The sequence below is a fragment of the Somniosus microcephalus genome, chromosome 4 (genome assembly GCF_052327205.1).
Source record: "Somniosus microcephalus isolate GS21.2 chromosome 4, FLI_Smic_1.0, whole genome shotgun sequence".
In the NCBI taxonomy this organism is placed as follows: Eukaryota; Metazoa; Chordata; class Chondrichthyes; order Squaliformes; family Somniosidae; genus Somniosus; species Somniosus microcephalus.
Window position 1 is genome coordinate 33,563,902 of NC_140990.1, and position 12,260 is coordinate 33,576,161.

The 12,260-nt window shown below is 50.3% G+C and overlaps 1 protein-coding gene across 1 annotated transcript; it reads left to right on the forward strand.

Annotated features, from left to right (window-relative positions):
• On the forward strand, positions 1–6,073 carry LOC147118580 (uncharacterized). Its single transcript, XM_085984483.1, has one exon. The coding sequence runs from the start codon at positions 109–111 to the stop codon at positions 1,324–1,326; it is 1,218 nt and encodes a 405-aa protein (XP_085840609.1). The 5' UTR covers positions 1–108; the 3' UTR covers positions 1,327–6,073.
• Positions 6,074–12,260: the final 6,187 nt, after the last annotated feature.

Consider the following 12,260-nt stretch of genomic DNA (forward strand, 5'->3'; position numbering starts at 1 on the left):
CAGGGTTTTAGAAGTGGAGAATTTACAGACAGGAAGCTCAGACCAAACATCACATCAAGATCGGAATCGCTCGATTGATCCGGACCTGAATATCATCGGCCTTTGCACATGGATGGAGAAAGCAGCGATCGCAGCGATGACAAACCGCACACGTGCTCTGTGTGTGGCCGCGGATTCAGACGATCGCCTGACCTGGCGAGACATGTGCACCGTCACACCGGGGAGAAGCTGGGTCAAGGTGCGGATGTCGGGAAGGGTTTTAGTTCCCCGTTTGTGTCGGAAGCTTATTGGCACAGTAACACCGGGGACAGTCCGTTCACCTGCTCCGAGTGTGGGAAGGGATTCACTCTGTCATCCACCCTGCTGAGACATCAGCTTGTTCACACTGATGAGAGACCGTGTAAATGCTCTGACTGTGGGAAGAGCTTTAAATGTTCCGGGGATCTGAAGGGACACCAGCTTATTCACTCTGATGAGAGACCGTTTACGTGTTCTGACTGTGGGAAGAGCTTTAAAAGTTTCCGGGATCTGATGACACACCAGCGTGCTCAGACTGGGGAGAGGCGGTTCACCTGCTCCGTGTGTGGGAAGGGATTCACTGGATCATCTACCCTGCTGAGACACCAGCTTGCTCACACTGATGAGAGACCATTTAAATGTTCCCACTGTGGGATAAGCTTTAAAAGCTCTGGGGAGCTGAAGGGACACCAGCGAGCTCACACTGGGGAGAGGCCATTCATCTGCCTTTTGTGTGGGAAGGGATTCACTCGGTCAACCAACCTGCTGAGACACCAGCACCTCCACACTGGGGAGAGGCCGTTCACCTGCTCCAAATGTGGGAAGGGATTCACTGATTCATCCACCCTCCTGTCACACCAGCTTGTTCACGCTGACGAGAGACCCTTTAAATGTTCTAACTGTGGGAAGAGCTTTAAACGCTCCCGGGAATTGAAGCGACACCAGCACCTACACAGTGGGGAGAGACCGTTCACCTGCTCTGTGTGTGGGAAGGGATTCGCTCGGTCCTCCAACCTGCTGGTACATCAGCGAGTTCACACTGACGAGAGACCCTTTAAATGTTCTGACTGTGGGAAAAGCTTTAAAAGCTCCCGGGAGCTGAATGGACACCAACGATTTCACACTGGAGAGTGGCCGTTCACCTGCTCAGTGTGTGGGAAGGGATTCAATCATTCATCCACCCTCCTGTCACACCAGCTTGTTCACACTGATGAGAGATCCGTGAAATGTTTTGACTGTGGGAAGAGTTTTAAGAGCTCTAAGAGCCTTAAGAGACACCAGCGAGTTCACACTGATCATCGAATCTAACAGCACAGAAGGTGGTGATTCGGCCCATTGTGTCTGTGCCGGCTCTTTGAAAGAGCTGTCCAATTTAGTCCCAAACCCCAGCTTTATCCCCAGAACTCTGCAAACTAGTCCTCTTCAAGTACACGTCCAATTACTGTTTGAAAGTTCCTGTGGAACCTGATTCCAGCATCCTTTCAGATGGTGCATTCCAGATCTTAACAACCCTCTGTGTGAAAACAATTCTCCTCATTTCCCCTCTAGTTCTTTTAGCAACTATTTTAAATCTATGACCTTTGGTTACCGACCCACTTGCCAGAGTGAACAGTTTCTCCCTACTTGCTCGATCAAAACCCCTCATCATTTTGAACACCTCTATTCGGTCTCCTCTTAACCTTCTCTGCTCTAAGGGGAACAATCCCAGCTTCTCCAATCTCTCCACATAACTGAAGTCCCTCATCTCTGGTACCATCCTGGTCAACCTCCTCTGTACCCTCTCCAAGGCCTTGACATCCTTCCTAAAGTGTGGTGCCCGGAACTGTACACAAGACTCCAGCTGAGGCCTAACTAGTGATTTGTAAAGGTTTAGTGTAACTTCCTTGTTTTTGTATTCAATGGCCCTATTTACAAAGCCAAGTATCCCATACGCTTTCTGAACCGCCTCACCAACTTGCCATGGCACTTTCAAAGATTTGTGAATATGCACCCCCAGGTCCCTCTGCTCTTGCACCCCCTCAAAATAGTCCCATTTAGATTATACGGCCTCTCCCTGTTGTTTCTCCCAAAGTGCATCACTTCACACTTATCCTCATTTAATTTCATCTGCCTTGTGTCTGCTCATTTCACAGTCTGTCTCTGTCCTCCTGAAGTCTGCTACTACTATGCTCACTATTTACTACGTTGCCAAGTTTTGTATCATCCGTAAACTTCAAACTTGTACACCTATACCCAAGTCCACGTCAGTTATATATAACAAGAAAAGCAATGGTCCTAATCCCGACCCCTGGGGGAACCCACTGCATACTTCCCTCCAGTCAGAAAAACATCCCTCAGCACTGCTCACTGCCTCCTCTCCCTTAGCCAATTATTACCATCAGCCCTTTAATTCCCTTTGCTACTATTTTCCGAGTGAGTCTCTTGTGTGGTACTTTATCAAATGCCTTTTGAAAGTCCATATATATAACATCTGCTGCACTACCTTCATCAACCCTCTGTTACTTCATCAAAGAACTCAATCAGGTTAGTCAGACACGATTTACCTTTAACAAATCCACACTGGCTTCTCCAAGTGAGAATTAATTTTGTCCTTGACAATGGTCTCTAGTCGTTAACCCATCACTCACATTAGACTGATTGGCCTGTAGTTACCAGGTTTATCCCTCCTTTTTTAAACCGGGGTGTAACATTTGCAATCCTCCAGTGCTCTGGCACCACTCCCATATATCTGAGGGAGATTGAAAGATTGTGGTCAGAGCTTCTGCTATCTCCACCCTAGCTTCCCTCAGCAACCTAGGATGCATCGCATCTGGACCGGGTGACTTGTTAACTTTGAGTGATGACAACCTATTTAGCACCTCCTTTCTATCCATTTTTATCCAATTTCTCTACTCCCCCTCCTCTACTGTGACATTAACTTCATCATCTTCTTTTGTGAAGACAGATGCAAAGTACTCATTCACTACCTCAGCCACGCCCTCTGCCTCCGTGTGATCATAATACAGTCAAGCAGAGTCAGCATGGTTTTATGAAAGGGAAATCATGTTGACAAATTTGCTGGAGTTCTTTGAGGATGTAACAAGCAAGGTGGATAAAGGGGAACCAGTGGATGTGGTGCATTTAGATTTCCAGAAGGCATTCGATAAGGTGCCACATAAAAGGTTACTGCACACGATAAGAGCTCACGTGGTTGGGGGTAATATATTAGCATGGATAGAGGATTGGCTAACTAACAGAAAACAGAGAGTCGGGATAAATGAGTCATTTTCCGGTTGGCAAACTAAGTAAAACAAAAAAGCTAATTATTATTTAAGTGGAGAGAGATTACAAAATGCTACAGTACAGAGGGACCTGGGGGTCCTTGTTCATGAAACACAAAAAGTTAGCATGTAGGTACAGCAAATAATCAGGAAGGCAAATGAAATGTTGGCCTTTATTGCAAGGGGGCTGGAGTATAAAAGCAGGGAAGTCCTGCTACAACTGTACAGGGTATTGGTGAGACCACACCTGGAGTACTGCGTACAGTTTTGGTCTCCTTATTTGAGGAGGGATATACTTGCATTGGAGGCAGTTCAGAGAAGGTTCACGAGGTTAATTCCTGAGATGAGGGGGTTGACTTATGAAGAAAGGTTGAGCAGGCTGGGCCTATACTCATTGGAGTTTAGAAGAATGAGAGGTGATCTTATTGAAACATATAAGATACTGAGGGGGCTCAACAAGGTCGATGCAGAGAGGATGTTTCCCCTCGTGGGGGAATCTAGAACTCGGGGGCATAGTTTCAGAATAAAGGGTTGCCCTTTTAAAACTGATATGAGGAGGAATTTCTTCTCACAGAGGGTCGTAAATCTGTGGAATTCTCTGCCCCAGAGAGCTGTGGAGGTGGACATAAGAACATAAGAAATAGGAGCAGGAGTAGGCCAATCGGCCCCTCGAGCCTGCTCCGCCATTCAATAAGATCATGGCTGATCTGATCCTAACCGCCAATCCACTATCACAGAACCATCTCCTGAATCTAACAGAATTAGACACACGAAATAGGAGCAGGATCAGGCTACACAGCCCCTGGGCCCGCTCCGCTACCCACAGGGCCATGACCGATCTGAACCTAGACTCATGTCCAAATTCCTGCCCGCTCCCCGTAACCCTTAATTCCCTTTACTTCTAGGAAACTGTCTATTTCTGTTTTAAATTTATGTAATGATGTAGCTTCTACAGCTTTTTGGGGCAGCAAATTCCATGGACCTACCACCCTCTGAGTGAAGTAGTTCCTCCTCATCTCAGTTTTGAAAGAGCAGCCCCTTATTCTAAGACTATGCCCCCTAGTTCTAGTTTCACCCATCACCGGGAACATCTTCCCTGCATCCACCCGATCCAACCCCTTCACAATCTTATATGTTTCAATAAGATCGCCTCTCATTCTTCTGAACTCCAATGAGTAGAGTCCCAATCTACTCAACCTCTCCTCATATGTCCATCCCCTGATCCCCGGGATTAACCGAGTGAACCTTCTTTGCACTGACAATGTGGAGTCATCATTGAATATATTTAAGGTGGAGATAGACAGATTTTTGACCAATAAGGGAGTGAAGGGTTATGGGGAGCGGGCAGGGAAATGGAGCTGAGCCCAAGATCAGATCAGCCATGATCTCATTGAATGGCGGAGCAGGCTCGAGGGGCCAAATGGCCGACTCCTGCTCCTATTTCTTATGTTCTTATGATGAGCTCCACTAATCGGCCCCACCATTCCTTTAACTGTCCTTTTACTTTTCATATGTTTATAGAATATTTTTGGGTTCCCTTTTATGTTACCCGCTAACCTTTTCTCATATTCTCTCTTTGCCCTTCTTACACCCTGTTTCATTTCCCCCCGCACTCTCTGTATTCTGCCTGTTTTTTGACTATATTCTGTACCTGACATTTGTTGTAAACCTCCTTTTTTTCTTTTAATTTAACCTCTATATCGTTTGTCATCAGGAGCTCTAGCTTTGGATGCCCCATCTTTCCTCCTTATGGGAATATGCTTGGTTTGTACCTGAACTATCTCAGCCTTGAAGGCCTGCCATTGGTCATTTACTGTTTTCCTGGACAATCTTTGTTTCCAGTCCACCTGTGCTCAATCCCTTCTCAAATCACTGAAATTGGCTCTCTTCCAGCTGGGTATTTTCACCGTTGATTTTTCTTTGCCCCTTTCCATAACTACTTTAAACCTAATGATATTGTGATCACTGTTAACCAGATCCCTCCTGCCCCAGAACCGATGAGAGACCCTTTAAATGTTCTGACTGTGCAAAGAGGTTTCAGAGTTCATCCAACCTGCTGAGTCACCAGCGAGTTCACACAGATCTTCAAAGAAAGGAAGATGTTTTAGAAAGGCTGGCGGCACTAAAGGTTCGCAGCCATCTCAGAGTAGTGACCCTTTAATTACAATCTCACAGAACAAGGAGAATCACTGTCCCTTTAACTACCACAAATCCCTGTGTGGAGGAGAGAGGGAGATACAGTCTGTCCCAGTAACTGTCGCAGAACAGAATTAGTGACCCTCCCCCACTCCCTGCTTTTCCTCAAGTGTCTCATCCTTAAAATTCTCATCCTTGTTTTCAAATCCCTCCGTGGCCTCGCCCCTCCCTATCCCTGTAATTTCTTTCAGCCCCTACAACCTTCCGCGATATTAGCGCTTCTCTAATTTTGGCCTCTTGAGCATCCCCGATTTTAATCGCTCCACCATTGGTGGCCGTGCCTTCAGTTGCCTGGGCCCTAAGCTCTGGAATTCCTTCCCTAACCTCTCCATCTCTCTGCCTCTCTCTCCTTCTTTAAGATGCTCCTTAAAACCTACTTCTTTCACCAAGCTTTTGGTCATGTGCCCGAATATCTTCTTATGTGGCTTGGTGTCAAATTTTGTTTTCTAACACTCCTGTGAAGAGCTTTGGGCGGTTTCACTACATTAAAGGCGCTTTATAAATACAAGTGGTTGTTGTTGTTTCCTGAAACTAATAATAAATTCCCCAGAGGGGAAAAAACTTGTACTTTTACTCCCAAATATTAAAAAGTTTATTCTACAGAAGCATCCAGGTTTATCTGCTTTTATTGATGGATTTAAGAAGTCTCTATTAAAACCTGAGCCAGTGTGTTGTGAGACAAAGAGCCTTGTGTCCAATAAGGGGAATAAAGGCCCACAGCCTCCCCTGGCCCCGGGCCCTGAACAAGGGACTGGAGAAACTCGCTGCCCTGCAGATCAGACAATCAGCCGGCGCTAGTCCCGCCCCTCGGGCTCCACGATTGGTTGGAGGACCCGCCGCCGGCTCATTCTTCCAGTCCCGCCCCGCTCGCTCCCTATTGGTCGGAAGTTCCCGTCAATCAGGCCGAGGGCCACGGTCACGTGTCCCGGATGTCGTGACGTCACTGAGGCCGTGGGCCCGGGTCACGTGTCGCTGAGGCAGTCTGACCCGCTCCGGAGGCTAAATCCGCTCCATTCGATTCCCGGGACCCTCGGGCTCCCAGGTTTGTGTTTACCGCCATTTATTTCCCCGTCTCTCTCCGCTCGTCTGCCCAGCTGAGAAAACTCGCTTTCCGCCGGTAATTCCGACTCTTCAACCGTTAACGACCGTTACCCAGTGTGTCGCCCCTGAGCATGCCCACTAGCAGCTGGTCCTGGGACTCTGCCCCTGAGCATGCCCACTAGCAGCTGGTCCTGGGACTCTGCTGTCCCTGAGCATGCCCACTAGCAGCTGGTCCTGGGACTGGGCCCCTGAGCATGCCCACTAGCAGCTGGTTCTGGGACTCTGCCCCCGAGCATGCCCACAAGCAGCTGGTTCTGGGACTCTGCCCCTGAGCATGCGCACTAGCAGTTGCTCCTGGGACTCTGCCCCTGAGCATGTGCACTAGCAGCTGGTTCTGGGACTCTGCCCCTGAGCATGCGCACAAGCAGCTGGTCCTGGGACTGCTGCCCCTGAGCATGCCCACTAGCAGCTGGTTCTGGGACTCTGCTGCCCCTGAGCATGCCCACTAGCAGCTGGTCCTGGGACTCTGCTGCCCCTGAGCATGCCCACTAGCAGCTGGTTCTGGGACTCTGCTGCCCCTGAGCATGCCCACTAGCAGCTGGTTCTGGGACTCTGCTGCCCCTGAGCATGCCCACTAGCAGCTGGTCCTGGGACTCTGCTGCCCCTGAGCATGCCCACTAGCAGCTGGTTCTGGGACTCTGCTGCCCCTGAGCATGCCCACAAGCAGCTGGTTCTGGGACTCTGCCCCTGAGCATGCGCACTAGCAGTTGCTCCTGGGACTCTGCCCCTGAGCATGTGCACTAGCAGCTGGTTCTGGGACTCTGGGCCCCTGAGCATACCCACTAGCAGCTGGTCCTGCGACTCTGCTACCCCTGAGCATGCGCACTAGCAGCTGGTCCTGGGACTCTGCCCCTGAGCATGCCCACTAGCAGCTGGTCCTGCGACTCTGCCCCTGAGCATGCCCACTAGCAGCTGGTCCTGGGACTCTGCCCCTGAGCATGCCCAGTAGCAGCTGGTCCTGGGACTCTGCTGCCCCTGAGCATGCCCACTAGCAGCTGGTCCTGGGACACTGCTGGTCCTGAGCATGCCCACTAGCAGCTGGTCCTGGGACTCTGTCCCTGAGCATCCCCACTAGCAGCTGGTTCTGGGACTCTGCTGCCCCTGAGCATGCGCACTAGCGGCTGGTCCTGGGACCCCACTGCCCCCGAGCATGCGCACTGGCAGTCAGGTCGAACGACCCCCTCGTCCGCCAGCTGCCTGGACCAATTGATGGCAGATGAGTGTAAGTGAGACACTACAGTTCATTCTATGACGCCCACAAGTCGTGTACTCAAACGGAGCAAGCTTGGGTTTTGACGTGGTGGAAGGCGAACGAGATGAGTCCAGAAGCCTATAAAGTGCCTAATCGAAAGATGAGGTGCTGTTCCTCGAGCTTTATTTATTCACTATTTATACAGAATATTAATCTCCAGCGCAGGTACAGGGGTTATTAAGATCAGCAGAAACAAACCATAACTACTGGAATGAACATGGTTCAGTCCTCAATCCGATCACAGTAAATCATGTTCCATTCACTAATCTGGTCTTTCAATGGGGGGCTTTTACCCAGCATTCCCCACGGTGGACCACGTGCCGCACCCGGCCTACAGGAGCCCAGTGCGCAGGCGCGGGAGGGGCCGGTATATTGAGCATGCGCAGTGCACTCCTGGAGAAGGACGGAGAGGAGCTGAAGCTGGGAGCGCGATGGTGGAGTGGGTAAGAATCGCGATGGAGGGGAGTAATGGACCGGTAGGTAGGTGGGGAGGCTTCATAAACAACTCGTGCAGGAGGCAAGCCCCGAATAATAACCTGAAGATCCCATGTTTGCAGTTGCGGGGATTTCTTCCCCTTACAGGCCCAGGTTAACGGCAGCCATCTGTGTAAAGGAGGGAGGAAAGTTCAGTGCGACGTCACCCTGTGCGTGAGACAAAGAACCTTGTGTCCAATAAGGGGAATAAAGGCCCACAGCCTCCCCTGGCCCCGGGCCCTGAACAAGGGACTGGAGAAACTCACTGCCCTGCGGATCAGACAATCAGCCGGCGCTAGTCCCGCCCCTCGGGCTCCCCGATTGGTTGGAGGACCCGCCTCCGGCTTCCTCCTCCAGTCCTGCCCCGCTCGCTCCCTATTGGTCGGAATCTCCCCTCAATCAGGCCGCGGGCCCGGGTCACCTGTCCCCGAGGAGATCACGTGCTCCATCCAACTGACGCCGTTCGGTCCGGGGTCTCGCGGACTCTCAGGTTTTTCTATTTCTCTTTATTCTCTCCCATACCACCCCTCCCCCCACCCCGCGCGATTCTCCACCCAATCGGAGCGGAGAAAACTCACTTTGCATCGCCGATCGCGACTCTGGAACCGACACCAAGGCCTTTCCCGGAATGACCCGCGCCGACTCCGTCCGGCAGGATCCGAGTGCGCAGGCGCAGGTCCGAGTGGGGGAGGGGGTTGGTGTCCTCTGGGCATGCGCGGTTGTTGTCCTTGGTGACCGGGAGGGGTCGCTGTGCCGGACTCGGCCCAAACTGCAGTCCCGTGTGCGCATGCGCGGACTCTTGCTGTCCCCAATAGGAGCAGGAGTGGCCATTCGGCCCTTCGAGCCTGCTCCACCATTCAATGAGATCATGGCTGATCTTCTGCCTCAACTCCATTCACCGGCCCGATCGCCACATCCCTTGATGCCCTTACTGGTCAGAAATCTATCGACTTCTGTTTTAAATATACTCAATGACTGAGCCTCCACAACCCTCTGGGGTAGAGAATTCCAAAGATTCACCACCCTCTGTGTGAAGAAATGTCTTCCCATCTCAGTCCTGAATGGCCGACCCTTTATCCTGAGGCTGTGGCCCCTGGTTCTCGACTCCCCAGCCAAGGGAAACATTCTCCCAGCATCCAGTTTGGGCTTGTACTCACTGGAGTTTAGAAGATTGAGAGGGGATCTCATCGAAACATATAAAATTATGGCAGGCCTGGACAGGCTGAATTCAGAGAGAATGTTTCCAATGGCCGGGGAGCACAGAACCAGGGGCCACAGTCTAAAAATAGCGGGCAAATCATTTAAAACAGAGATGAGGAAGAATTTCTTCACTCAAAGAGTGGTGAGCCTGTGGAATTCCCTGCCACAGAGGGCTGTGAAGGCTAATTCAATAAATATTTTCAAGAGAGAATTGGATATATTTCTGAAGGCTAAGGGGATTAAGGGTTACGGAGAAAAGGCGGGGACGGGGTACTGAACTGGTAAGATCAGCTATGATCTCAGACGAAGATCAGCCATGATCTCATTGAATGGCGGAGCAGGCTCGAAGGGCCGAATGGCCTACTCCTGTTCCTATCTCTATGTTTCTATGTTTCACCCTATCAAGCCCTGTAATAATTTTGTATGCTTCAATGAGATCCCCTCTCATTCTTTTGAATTCAAGAGAGTACAGGCCTAGTTTACTCAATCTCTTCTCATACGACAGTCCTGCCATCCCAGGAATCAATCTCACGATCGTTCAGTCCGTAAGGGTGACCCCGAGTGTCCAGTCGCCTGTCATTTTAATTCACCGCCCCATTCCCACTCAGACCTCACTGTACTCGGCCTCTTGCATTGTTCCAATGAAGCTCAGCGTAAACTCGAGGAACAGCACCTCATCTTCCGATTAGGCACTTTACAGCCTTCCGGACTCAACATCGAGTTCAACAATTTCAGATCATAACCTCGGCCCCCATTACATTTTTGCTTATATTTTACCCACATCTTTGTTTTGGCTTTCCCCGCCCCCCCCCCTTTTCCCTTTTTTTCCTCTGTCCCACATGGCAGCTGTCGCCTATTCTGCCAGAACATTTCACACCTAACCTGAGCCGTCTTTTGTCTCCACTGTCCTATCACCATCTCGTCTCGTTTTGAATACCTCTTAATGTCTCTTCACTACTTTTGTTCTCTCCCAGCCCTGCCTTTCGATCTATTTCATTTCCTTTCCAGTTTTGAAAAAGGATTAGACCCGAAACGTCGACTCTAATTTCTCTCTACCGATGTTGCCTGGTCTGCTGAGTTTTTCCAGCATTTTCTGTTGTTATTTCATGAACCTTCGTTGCACTCCCTCTGTGGCAAGTATATCCTTCCTTAGGTAAGGAGACCAAAATTGTACACAGTACTCCAGGTGTGGTCTCACCAAGGCCCTATATAATTGGAGTAAGACTTCTTTAGTCCTGTACTCAAATCCTCTTGTAATGTCAGTCAACCATTAGCTAGAAGAAGAGGTCGCTGGTGAGACCAGTGAAGAAAGAAAGACTTGCATTTATATAGCGCCTTTCACCACCACTGGACATCCCAAAGTGTTTTACAGCCAATTAAGTACTTTTGAAGTGTAGTCACTGTTGTAATGTAAGAAATGCGGTAGTCAATTAGCACACAGCAAGCTCCCACAAACAGCAATGTTATAATCGCCAGATAATCTATCTTTTTATGTTGGTTGAGAGATAAACATTGGCTAGGAGACTGGGGATAACTGCCCTGCTCTTTCCCACATTACAACAGTGACTACTTCATTGGCTGTAAAGCACTTCAAGACATCTGGTGGTCATGAAAGGCACTATATAAATGCAAGTCTTTCTTTCTTGAAATAGTGCCATGGGATCTTTTACATCCACCTGAGAGAGCAGACGGAGCCTCAGTTTAACGTCTCATCTGAAAGACGGCACCTCCGACAGTGCAGCACTCCCTCAGCACTGCACTGGAGCGTCGGCCTAGATTTTTGTGTTCAAGTCTCTGGAGTGGGACTTGAACCCACAACTTTCTGACTCAGAGGTGAGAGTGCTACCCACTGAGCCACTGGCTGACACTACAGGACAAGCAGTTCTGACGAAAGGTCATTGACCTGAAACGTTAACTCTGTTTCTGTCTCCACAGATGCTGCCTGACCTGCTGAGTATTTCCAGCAGTTTCTGTTTTTATTAAAGAAATGAGGGAGTGATTGCTGACAGGAAGAATGTTGTGTCATCCTGCGCATGCGCACCTCCCTGGTGGCTGAGGCGAAACACCGACTCGCCCCCACCTGAGCCGCGCACGCGTACCAGATGTTGCGGCTCCGCATGCGCGCCCGATGTTCCAACTGTGGGGTTTTGTGCGCTGAGCATGCGCCTTATGGACCGATCGGGACGGGCGATTGTGGAGCAGGAGGGAGAGCGCGGGGGCCATGAGCACATGCGCGGGACTCCGCGTCAACAGAGTGCTTTCTGCAGCGCCGGGGCTTGTGGGTATTACAGCCGCCATTACTGCTGATCCTTTCAACCAACCTGTGCAGCAGCTGGAGCCTGAAAATCAGCTTCACTGCCCCTAGGGTCGGAAAGGGGAAAATTAAACAACAGTTTGCCTCTGATCCTTTTCTGATCTCAATTTACAGGGTTATAGAAGCGGAGCAGTTACAGGTGGGAAGCTCTGACCAAATGTCATGTCAAGATCTGACAGAGTCGCTTGATTCATCAGGAGCTGAATATCATCGGCCTTTGCACATGGAAGGAGAAAGCAGCGATCGCAGCGATGACAAACCGCACACGAGTTCGGTGTGTGGACGCGGATTCAGCCGATCGCCTGACCTGGCGAGACACATGCACCGTCACACCGGGGAGAAACCGGGTGAAGGTGGGGACGGCGGGAAGGGATTCAGTTTCCCGTCTGCATTGGAAGTTCAACGGCGCAGTCACACCAGGGACAGTCCGTTCACCTGCTCCGTG